Source organism: Priapulus caudatus, unplaced genomic scaffold, assembly GCF_000485595.1.
Source record: "Priapulus caudatus unplaced genomic scaffold, Priapulus_caudatus-5.0.1 Scaffold93, whole genome shotgun sequence".
In the NCBI taxonomy this organism is placed as follows: domain Eukaryota; kingdom Metazoa; phylum Priapulida; class Priapulimorpha; order Priapulimorphida; family Priapulidae; genus Priapulus; species Priapulus caudatus.
The window spans coordinates 45,366-57,307 of NW_014577154.1; the positions used below are offsets into that span (position 1 = coordinate 45,366).

The 11,942-nt window shown below is 44.9% G+C and overlaps 1 protein-coding gene across 1 annotated transcript in view; it reads left to right on the forward strand.

Annotated features, from left to right (window-relative positions):
* Window positions 1–11,942, forward strand: part of LOC106804923 — a 39,705-nt gene that overhangs the window by 16,517 nt on the left and 11,246 nt on the right. Inside the window, exon 2 of the mRNA XM_014806331.1 lies at window positions 6,212–6,430. Coding sequence (XP_014661817.1) covers window positions 6,234–6,430 — 197 coding nt within the window. The 5' untranslated portion in view covers window positions 6,212–6,233. The remainder of the gene's footprint in view (window positions 1–6,211; window positions 6,431–11,942) is intronic.

Here is an 11,942-nt window from a genome sequence, read left to right on the forward strand (position 1 = left end):
TCTGGATGACATTTACGGCACGTAAATGATACGTTGATACATATCAACAACCGATTTCAAGTCTTGTTTGTAATGTAACCAGCAGTGATATTGGACAAACTAATACGCGTTTGGCTATAAGGTAATGTACTTATTAACTACACAAGGTGCCAGTTACTCTAGCATTCGTCAACATTGCATAATCAATGGACCTAGCTATTATTCCTTTAACTACAGGCCAAGGAAAGCTCGTTTGCTGCGAATTGCGGCACGCATTTGCCTACCAGATTCGATAACCGAATCTCACCTTCACTAACTATCGGCTGGCCTTTCGTTATAGCTGCTGACCATGCATGAAAGAGTGATCATTTTAGACATCCTGTAGAGTTGTCAACCGGGAACGATATCATCATCCTATCTAATCTCACTATGTTCGAATCCTGTCAAAAAAATTGTCAATTTATGTTAAAAAAGGGAGCACCGAGTTGTAAAATCTTAGCTTCTTTACAGAAAATCGAATACCGTAATATGCGCATGCGTGCATTTATCAGCCCTAAACGATCGAAATTTGTAGTTCTATGAGTGACAGAGCTAATATTTGTGAACTTGGGGCGTTCTTGTGGCTGCACGCAGAACGGAAGTCCACAATACTAGACCAATCCTTCTTCGTAGAGTGCTTGCGTGCACAGCTAGCAAGAGTTATCGAAAACACGCACCCCCCCCCCGCACACGCACACAGTGCCACACACACACGCACACTCCGACCGTGGTTTTTTTTTGTCTAGTGCAACGGCACGTAGCGGGAGCTGTGTGGCATTCATTGTCCTACGCGGCGACGTGTAATCACTGTTCGTATTTTTTGTTGCAAGAAAAACTCGCTTCGAAACACGACAGAGCGAACCGTTCGATACCGCCCTCGTAACGTTGAGAATCTTGCCAATTGTGCCACGCGGCCGTTCGTTGCCGGTCTTGCCATGTATTGCCACTGTATCGTCAGAGCTCGCTCTGATGCACACCCACAGCTGCTGTGTATCATCAATTGTGCCTGGCCGTCTTATGATATTAGCTGGGTTTATTTACGCCGGCGTTCAAACAACGTTCTGTCCGAACAGATGTGGTTCGTAAAATTGTTTGTTTACTATCTGGAAATAACTGTCTGAATGATGCTATGGACTGAGACACTCGTGTGTTCGCTTTCCCCCTCTTCATCCCTTCTTTCCCCTCCCTCTCTCTCCTTACCTCTCCCTCTGTCTCTCTGCCTCTCTTAGTCCCTTTCCTTTGTCCCTCTATTTCACCTCTCTTCTCCTCGTCTCGTCTCTCTTTTTTTTCTCCCTCTCCTCTCTTGTGAGTATCATCCGCTCAACTTCACTACTGCTGTTTTTTTCTGGGATAAAGAATCAGTATCTCTTCCTCTTGAACCGCCTCCTCAGCATCCTCATTCTCACCCCCTCATCCTCCATCTCCTCGTCATCTTCTCCCTTCTCCAACTCCCCCCCCCTCCCGCTTCCTCCTCCTCCTCTCCTCATCCTCATCATCATCATCCTCCTATCTTCCTAAAAACCTACTAAGAATGCAGGTTTCAATACTTTGCCAAGCTACACTTGTCGCCATGGTGGCTAGTTGTAGGCATGGATCATTATATCATCAGTGGCGGGCACGCGTACATGACCGCTGTTTAAAAGCGTTTTTTGGCGTTTTGGTAGTGTTCTTATCAGACAACCATCCCGACTAGTTAGTTGGGAAAACGCGAACTTCTATAAATCTGTTATATAATAATTTCATCATTTATAGGCGCTTCTGGTACAGTTAGTGAAATAGTCGTGCATTTTCTTACCCGCATATCTCATAATTGACTAACTTGTGTCGTGAAATAATAACATTTTCGACAGCACAATGCGATCTATGAATTATGAAAATCACGTCCGAGAATAACGACGAATAAAGAGATGCGCCTGATTTGAAATTCAACGCAAATGCAAATTAAGCCATTGCCGACTAGGGGGGGTAGATATATACGTGAATAAGAAGCACTCAATAATGAATCAAAACTGCACGATGCTGCAATCTACACAAAATGCGGTTTAAATTTTTTATTCAGCAACTCTGGCATACAAGTTTTATTACATAATAACAAGATTAACATGATAATAATGTTCCGAAAGACTGACAATATCCAATTTTAAATATGTGATGTTAATTTTCGCAACCACGCCTTGTACGTGAGTGCATGGTCCGATGCTACACGCATCATATCGTGCGAAACTGTCGTACGGTTGTTGTTGTTTTTATAAAAGTGACTTGGAAGTGACTAAAGCGATGTGTGATTGTTACTGCTTACTCGTAACGGAGTTTTACTTGGGAATTGATGTGATTAGCTGACAGCTTAGCTGCCGAAATAAAGCTCTCTAATGAAGCGAGTGAGATCGATGGTTGTGAGCTAATCACCCCCCCAAATTTCAACCTAAATCACCCCCCTAATCAACACCAAAGATTTCTCTGATATTCTTGGTAGAACTCCAACCTCGGCATTTCACACAAAAAAGTTTGGTTTAACGCAAAGACTACCCTTCCCCCTCCGCCTTACACAAACCGGTAGAAAACCATCCTGTCGTTTGACAGTTATATGCATGACAGATATATATTTCACGTCGTGTGTCTTCGTAAACTCTTGGATGACGGTGGCGGACGTTTTGTGATAGCGACGGCGACGACACGCGTCGCACGCGAGCGAGTCTTGCCACGAGTCCGCGCTCGCACGTGAACAACCCGCACCCCGGTTCAAACGTCATCCTCTTTTTATTCTCTCTCTGGAAATTTGCGCTGAGCCATCACGGAGTGCTGCTCTCGCAGTTTCGCCACGGCTGCGTGACAGCTTGCGCTGTTTTACGCAGCTGATCAAGCAGATCTCTACACTCGTTGCTCTCTCGTGATGTGGAAATCAATTTTTTTGTTTTGTTTTATTTTATTCGCGTATCAAAGACATGCGTCAGCACTACTTGCAGCTATTCTAAACACTGTAATCGAAAAGTTTTCACAAGTTTTGCGGGTGAAGGGGGGAGTTCTGCTAGAAACGTGTGGCTAGGTTGTACATAAATTGAGCTTCAGTGCATGTGATGATGAAGTCAAGCGTCTGTTAGCGCTCACATCTGTAGAAGGGACAACTGTCTATAAAGGTCAATTTTGGATTTTCAGTTGAGTGAAACAGTGAATACAGTGAAACCATCTCTTTAGAATGGACACCTGTCTAACCGTCTCCTTGTCTAACCCCAAGGAGCAACCTCACGGAGTACCTTCAACAAAGGAAAGTCAATACGTTGGGCAACACAGAGCGAGATGGCTTCTCTGTCAGTCAGTGCTAGTGCATGCAGTGCATGTTTGCACATGTAGTGAAAGCGATAGAAATGGAATCGAGCCCGTGGCAACAGAATGTGTTAGGTTCCTATCGCTACTGATGACTATGATTAATGCTCTACAGCACAGTGAACTCTGCAAAACACTGTGGAATCATTTGTGAAAATAGATGCATGCGTACCTACGTGTTTTAATTTAGAGCAGTGGTTCTTAACCTGGGTTCGACCGAACCCCAGGGGTTCGGTGAGCCAGTCTCAGGGGTTCGGCGGAGGTCCTCCGAAACGCATTAAAATTTTGCTAGAATTTGCTAGAATTTTTATTTTTTGTTCATTCTTTGCACGCTTTCCAAATATCCTTGAATGTTGAAGCAATATGTTTTATTTTTGGATTGATTAAAATTGATTTGTTTTTGTCAAATTTGAGGGGTTCAGTGAGTGAGCAGTGGGTTTCGTTAGGGTTCGGCGCCTCTAAAAAGGTTAAGAACCACTGATTTAGAGTGTTGCAGCTTCAGTTGTTTTAGTGCGAGGAATATTTGCACAGTCGTGTCGTTTTGATACCATTTGTCAGCAGTTGTCTTTCTATTATTCTAATGAACTTACTTTTATCTGAATATATTACAGGCATCATACTGTATAACGCCGTGGCATGTTTGGTGTTAGTTTAATCACTGTGTTAGAATTGGTGATGTGAGTCGATCAGCACTATATATCGGTGTAATTAGTTTTAAAAATCAAATCATGCGTTAAGATATATATAAACATGCAATAATACGGATACTTTATACATAAAATTAACATGCAGAGCAAACAGTGCACTAAACAGTTTAATGTATGCACGACTAAAGCGCATACCTTAATTAAAATCACGGTTACGAAGTAAGTTGGTAATTCATTTTAGAAAGATTTCCAGACTCCCAATTCATCGACCGAAACGAGTTTGGAACGACGTTTTTCAATGGAGTTTGATCGTTAATGTTTTTTTTTACCAAAATGTGAAATAATGATAATGTGACAATCTTAATTTTTACCTTAATAATAATATAGTATAACAGCCCTAATATAAAATATTGGGACTATTCTTATCAGAAATATCGTGTGTCTGTCCGGCGTCAATTTACCAACCGCCTTTCGACGAAAGAGAGAGAGAGAGAGAGAGAGAGAGAAAGAGAGAAAGAGAGAGAGAGCGAGAGAGGGAGAGAGAGAAAGAGAGGTGGGGAGAGCAAGAAAGGTTGCGCTGAATTTTGTATTCATATATGTGCTGTATTTCCAGAAAGAAAGAGGGCGAAAGAAAATGTAGTTTTCAGATTCAGAATAAAGGCCCGTTCAGCATATTATCACTAACTCGTTTTGTCTGCAATTTGTAGTTGTCAACAATCCAAAAATCGCTTCGGCAAATTACTATTGTCAGATACAGATTGAAATAAGAGCGAGAAAGAGAGAGGCAGAGGGGACGAGAGCAAGAAAACGAGAGCCGAATTTTGGATTCCTATGTGCTATATATTTCAAGAAGGAAAAGAAGGAAAATAGATGGAACAGGAAAGCAAATGCAGTTTTCAGATTCAGAATAAAGGCTCGTTTAGCATATTACCACTAACTCGCAACAATCCAAAAATCGCAAATTACTATTGTCAGATACAGATTGAGAGCGTGTAGTGTTGATAGTGTAGCCTGTATGCATGGAATCCTTCAGCATTCTAATGCCCTGCCTTTGTACGTACTTCATAACCGTGACACGACAACTTGCAGAAACTTTCGTAGGCATTGTCGTAAAACGTCTCAAATCTAGCACAAAGCTCTCGGAATAGTCAAATAACACGCCGTAGAATTTTACCGTTAAATTTACCAGCTGCGTGCAGCTGCTATGATTCGCGATTCGTCGCAAAATCGCTGAGGTTCCGTGTCGGGTGCATGAACAAGGTGCTATTGGAGTGTATAGGTTCCGTTGGCATGCCATTACACTAGGAACTATCATAAGGTTTGAGAGCTACGGCGTTTATATTGCTGCTGACGACAGATTTCCGTGATCATGATTGATTTAGAGCGCTGCTGCTGCTGCTGGCGCGGACAGGCAGGCATCCCTGCTTCCATAGTGATTCCCTGGCATGTTTCTCAATGGCATTCATACTAGATGAGTTTGTTAGCGTGTAGCGTTCTAAATCGATCGAAATGTGTAATTAGCGGCAGTGAAAAAGTCATTGTTGTATTAGCTGGTGAATTATGTTATGCAGCGTAGACATAAACACGACGTGAGGCTTTTGTTCGCGCGTCTGCCTGCGTGCGTATTTCTGCGTGTCATTTGGTATGCAATGTATAGATTTTTGCAGACATCTACGAAAACCTATGTATGTTTTCGCGGCCTAAACGCATGCGCAGTAGCAGCCTCCGCCGTCGTAGGCGTACTATCTAAGCGCGTTGTCGGTAATGAAGTTTTACGTCTGTGTTGCGTGTGCGCGTTGCTGTTGGTGAGTAGTGTTTAGTTAGTGAGTAGTGTTTAGTTGGTGAGTAGTGTTTAGTTAGTGAGTAGTGAGTTGTGTGTAGTTAGCTACATAGATATATTCATACGTTCGCGGCCTCATTCATACCGCATGTGCGCCAGAACGCACGCACGCACGCACGCACGCACGCGGGCGAGCATGAATAACATTGTTACCGATGATGAGGTTTTCAGCCCGTGTGTTTACGTTGCTGTTCTTGTTGTTGGTGATGGTGGTGACTAGTGATACTGTTGTTGTTGTTGTTGTTGTTGTTGTTGTTGTTGTTGTTGTTGTCATCGTCGTCGTCGTCGCCGCCGCCGCCGCCGTCGCCGTCGTCGTCGTTGATGATGATGATGTTGTTGTTGACATTATTGTTGTTGACATTGTTGTTGTTGTTGTTGTTGACAGCAGAAGGTAATGAGGAGGCAGTATGCGCAGCCCGGCCCGCTGGATCGCTCTCGTGCTCGTCGTCTGGCTGATCGTAGTCGTCTACATGTTCGGATCCGTCTATCAGTCGTCGAGTGACGACGGCAGCGCGACGCACGAGCGCATCCGCCGCGCCCTCGGAGAGCTCGACACGCTGCGCCGCCAGAACGAGGAGCTGCGCTCACTCATCTACGAGATCAGGTGTGTGTGTGTGTGTGTGTGTGTGCGTGCGTGCGTGTGTGTGTGTGTGTGCGTGCGTGCGCGCGCGGCGTGTGTGGTGTGTGTGCGTGCGCCGTGGCGTGCGCGGTGCGATGCGTGCGTGCGTGGCGTGGCCGGCGGCGGTGCGTGCGGTGCGTGTCGTGCATTGCCGTGCGTGCCGTGCGTGGTGTCGTGGTGTGTGTCTCGTGTGCGTGTGCGTGTGCGTGTTGCGTGTGCGTGTGCCCGTGGTGCGTGAGTGTGTGTGTGTGTGTGCGTGGATGGTGGCGTGGATGGGTGGGTGGATGAATGGATGGATGGATGAGTGGGTGGCATGAATAGATGAGATGGATGGTGGTGCGATGAATGAAGGGACTGTGGTGGGTGGGTGTATCTATCGATTGATGGAGTGTGATGATGGAATGGATGGATGTGTGGTGGGTAAGTGGGTGGGTGGGGTGGGTGGGTGGTGATGATGGATGAGTGGATGGATGGAATGGGGATGGATGGATTGGATGGACATGCATGCATCATGCATGCAGATGATGGATGGATGGAGTGGATGGATTGGATGGATGATGGGGAATGGATGGATGGATGATGATGGATGAATGGATGTGGATGGATGGATGGTATGGAAATGGATGGATGGATGCGTGATCGGATGGATGGATGATGGATGGATGGATTGATTGGATGGATGGATGGATGGGATGGATGGATGGAGTGGATTGAGATGGATGGATGGATGATGGATGGATGGATGGATGGATGGGTGTTTGGGTTTTGATAGATGGGTGGGTTGGTGATTAGATAGATAGATATATAGATAAGGGTTTGGATCTACAGGTTCGCAATGGAAAATGTAAAGATAGATAGATATATAGGCGCTATGGGCAGAGCACTCAGACGGGAAATATATAGAAGGGGTGGGACGGAGTATAGTTAGCAATCGAAAATGCAAAGATGGATAGGTAGGAAGAAGGGGCAGAACACTTAGACTGAAGATAGCTAGAAGCGGTGGAATGGAAGGATTATCAATCGAAGAAATAACGATAGATAGGGTTAGGACGGGCTAGTTTGTGCATGGACCATGATGGTGTAGGGGATCAGAATCTATGATGTAAAGATGATAAGAAGCAACATGTAATGATAGATAGATAGGTAGATAGAAGGTGGAGGGAAGAGGCGTTCACATTCGAACAAATAAAGATAGATTTGTTATTTAGATAGAAAGATAATACACCCAAACGTATATAACGTCCACTCAAAGGAACCCCCTCAAAAGTGTCCTTTATATACATGTGCCCGTTCTATAGAGGTGCCCGTTAAGACAGGTTTGACTGTAGATAGATGATAGTTTAGTAAACAATATGATATAGTGTTCATGTGACTATAAAATTATACATTTTAAAATGCAAATCGTCTGTATTTTGCATTCCACGGTTGTTGCGTTACGCATTTTGTTACGACACGTTACGCATTAATCCTATAATAACTAAACAAATACAACCCGAATAAACACAAATTCACTGCTGAAACTATTTAAAAAAAATATCTAGTTCTCCTGTTTTCGTCTCACAGGGAATTCTTGTTTGAACCTTGTATCATTAGAACTTGGAAGTAATCTTTGCAACAGCTAGCATCTCGGAAATTCCAAGCGATACCTAGATAATTACAACGGCTATGATATTGCAGGTAATTAACAAAGCACTTAGGATAGATGCATAATGCAACTAGTAGGCTAACCTTTATTCACGATTCACATTTTCATGATTAGTCATGGATAAATTAAAAGCATGGTGAAGAAAATGTGATATTGCGTGCACCGGGAGTAAGTGGGGAAAATTCCTAGTGTTTATGCTAAAATGCAGCCTGCGTGACTTTAATTAGTAACCCGACCGCACTAGTGTGTTAAGCGATGATGATTCTAATTAAGACCAGATTAACGATGATTAAGAAGCCCATGACGAAAGTACTAATTAAGATTGAGCCGTTCATTAGGCCACCGCAAAGTAGTGTAAATCAATGCTGGATACAGCTCGCATCGTATTAAACATGCCACATTCGAAATCATATGCTCGTGTATCTGCTTCTCTTCACGGCCTTATTTATACATGCGAGTTCAATCGTGTAATATTTATTCATGGAACGAAAGACCGTAAAATCGTTTCATTTCTACCATTATAATGCTTGAAACGGTGTAAAGTTTACAAATATTGTAAGTGTGTTATAAAAACTGCGTATGTGAAGCCGAAACGGTGGACCAGCATCATATCGGCTTGTGGAGACTGTGAGGGGGTTATAGGTAGCCAGGATGCGTGATATATACCACAGGGGGGGGGCAATGGCCTAATGGGTCAGCCCATAGAGAGGCGCCGTGAATGGGCGATGGGTTCGCGCTGTGTTTGTGTGCTCGAGTCGGTCCCTTTATCTCTGTATGTGATTGCCCGTCTCCACACCAGCCAGCGTTAATGGGTTATAGAGATGAAGCCCGGGTGTGATGCGGCTAGTGCCGGCAGCGTTTGACAGGGATGTGCAGCTGAGAAGGAGGGGAGGGTGATCGCAGCTTCTCGCGTATCTCTGGAATGAGGGCAAGAGGCCGAGAAGACTGGTATACGTCTCTGTGAACGAGTAAGCATTGATGGTTCCGGGTTGCAGCGGATCGAGGCAAGAGAGAGCGTGTCGTAGGGTCTTGGGGCGTGTTATATATATATATATATATATATATATATATATATATATATATAGTATTCGAACAGCCCGTAGCCAGGGGGGTTCGGGGGGGTTGCTCGATACGAATCCCCGCCGAGCCAGTCCCGCCCGCCCCACACCCACCAAGCAAAAAAATAATAATTTTGAAAAATTTTGCAAGAATTCACCATCAGGTCCTCGCCCATGTTAGTGTAGATAATTGCATAAAATCTTCAAAATCGTGCGGGAGTGGTGAACAAGTGAACACTGACCCCCTCGCCACACCCTCGCCCCCAGCTTCGCGTCGCGTTGCTCCGCTCGGCCTGGTCGCTTTCGCGCACCGAGCAGGGCGTGTTTTGGGGGGTCGCAGGGAGCCGGACCCCCCCATTGCTGCGCGCAGAAAAAACGCATGTTCTGAGGGGGTCTAATTTTAAGCAAAATTTCGGAGGGGAGCGCCCCACCCGACCCTCCTCGCGTGCCTCGCAACTTGGTTACGTTAGACCCCACCTGGGCAAATCCTGTACACCCGCTGCCGAGCAATATTGCCAACATTGAAAAACGAACCCCCCCCAATAAGAAAGCTGGCTACGGGCCCTGTATCAAGAGTAGCATAAAGAAGACTTGAGTATATATATAATATATTATATATATAATATATATACAGCAATGAGGCCTATTCTGGCTATTATTTAAGCTCTCGATATAATATATATAACGTTTTTAGAAAGTGAGAATTATACTTACAGTAATAAAGCCGCCGAAAATACGGGCTGCTGCGGAGATTTGGTTGGTCCGGATTTTTCGGATTTTTCGGATTCTCGGGCTGTGTGCTTTTTAAAATTCAAATTAAAGGAGGAATAAAGAAGAGATAACAAGTAAATTTCGAATAGTTTGTTCGTTAGCAAATACAGCATACTTCATTTATCGAAAACATCAAAAGTCAACAACTTGACTAAAAAATAGAAACACGTGTGCAAAAGTTTTACTAAAAAAAAAATACAGTCGTGTAATGCATGAAATCAATGTTGATAAAATGAAGCATTGTAAAAGAAAAACAAATGAACAATGAACAACGAAATGAATGTAAACAAATGAAAGGCAGAAGTTATTTACACAATTAATTATTTATGTTTAGTTTCTAAAACAGAGAAGTTGAATTTGCGTTTTCGAAAAATTCCGGATTCTCGGGTGGTACGGATTTCTGGCATCCGAACTATCTACTGCATATTATTATAATCATAAGTATAATCCGCTCGTGTGTTATAGGAAGCTTGTCGCGCATGAGTGCGCGTGTAGTTACTGTATGTGTGCGGCGGCGTGGCGTGAGTGCCGTGCGTTTGTGCGTGTGCGTGCGTGCGCGCGCGAGTGCTTAATAAAACCAGCTTAGCACAGTATTTATGCTTCATTCTCTAGATCGTTCACTAACAATGCACACCCACTTTCCCCGCTACCCCGCGCCTCCCTCTTCTAACGTCGTAGTACCCGGCTGAAGAAGAAAACCTACGTTAACAGAAGCAAACAGTCCGGAACAGAGGCGGTAAATGATCTAACGGAATACTATGTTTAGCAGCGCCGCCCGCTATATAACGTACTATGCCAGCGACGCAACACACACCGCGCACGCACGCCACACACACGCACATAAGCACGCTACGAACGCACGCACACAGACCAGCACAGCACACCAGCAACACACACGCACACACACACAGCACACACACCACACCACAAACGATGCACGCACGCACGCTCGCATGCACACAGACGCACACACGCACGCGAGGCGCACACACACACATATAAATATATATAAATATATAAATATATATAACGACACTTTTACACTATGGTTCGTGTGGGAAAAGACAGAAAGAGAGGAGAGAGAGAGAGAGAAAGAGAGGAGGCGAGAGAGAGAGAAAAGAACTAGAGAGAGAGCGAGAGAGATAGAGAGAGAGAGAGGAGAGAAGAGAGAGAGAGAGAAGAGGAAAAGAGAGAGAGAAGAGAGAAAGAGAGAGAGAGAGAGAGAGAGAGAAAGAGAAAGAAGGGAGGACGAGGAGAGAGAGAAGAACGAGAGAGAGACGAGAGAGGAGAGAGAGATTACGGAACTGTGTGGTGGTGTTTAAGCGCGCGTGCGGCGTGGCGTCCGTGCAGTCGTGGTGTGTGTGTGTCGTAGCGCCAAGCGACGTCTGCATTCAGCGGCGGACGGTAATATGTTTACACATCGGAAGTGCGAGCGGGGCTGGAATGTTCCATAGTAGCCTAATGATTACGGTGCGTCTTCGGGCGCACTGCCGAAAGGCTACTCGCCTCCTCTGCTCTCTGCATCTCTCTCTCTCTCTTCTCTCTTTCTCTCTCTCTCTCGTCTTCTCTCTCTCTCTCTCTCTCTCTCTCTCTCTCTCTCTCCTCTCTCCTCTTTCTCTTCTCTCTCTCTCTCTCCTTTCTCTCATCTCTTCTCTCTTCTCTCTCCTCTCTTTTTCTCTCTCCGTCTCTTCTGTCTCTTTCCGCTCTCTCTTTCTCACTCTCTCTCTCTCGCGGCGCGGCTGTCCTGCTCTTTCTTTCTGCACTCTCTTTTCTCTCTCTCTCTCTCTCCTCAGTTCTCATCTTCTCTCCTCTCTCTCTCTCTCTCTCTCTCTCTCTCTCTCTTTCTCTTCTCTCTCTTCACGTCCCCCAACCATACCCTCTCTCTCTCTCTCTCTCTCTCTTCTCTGCTCTCTTTCTCTCTTTCACATCCCCCTACTCTCCTCTCCTCGCTTCTCCTCTCTCTCTTTACTCCACTCTTCTCTACTCTCTCTCTCTCTTCTCTCGACTTTTCTCACCTCTTTTT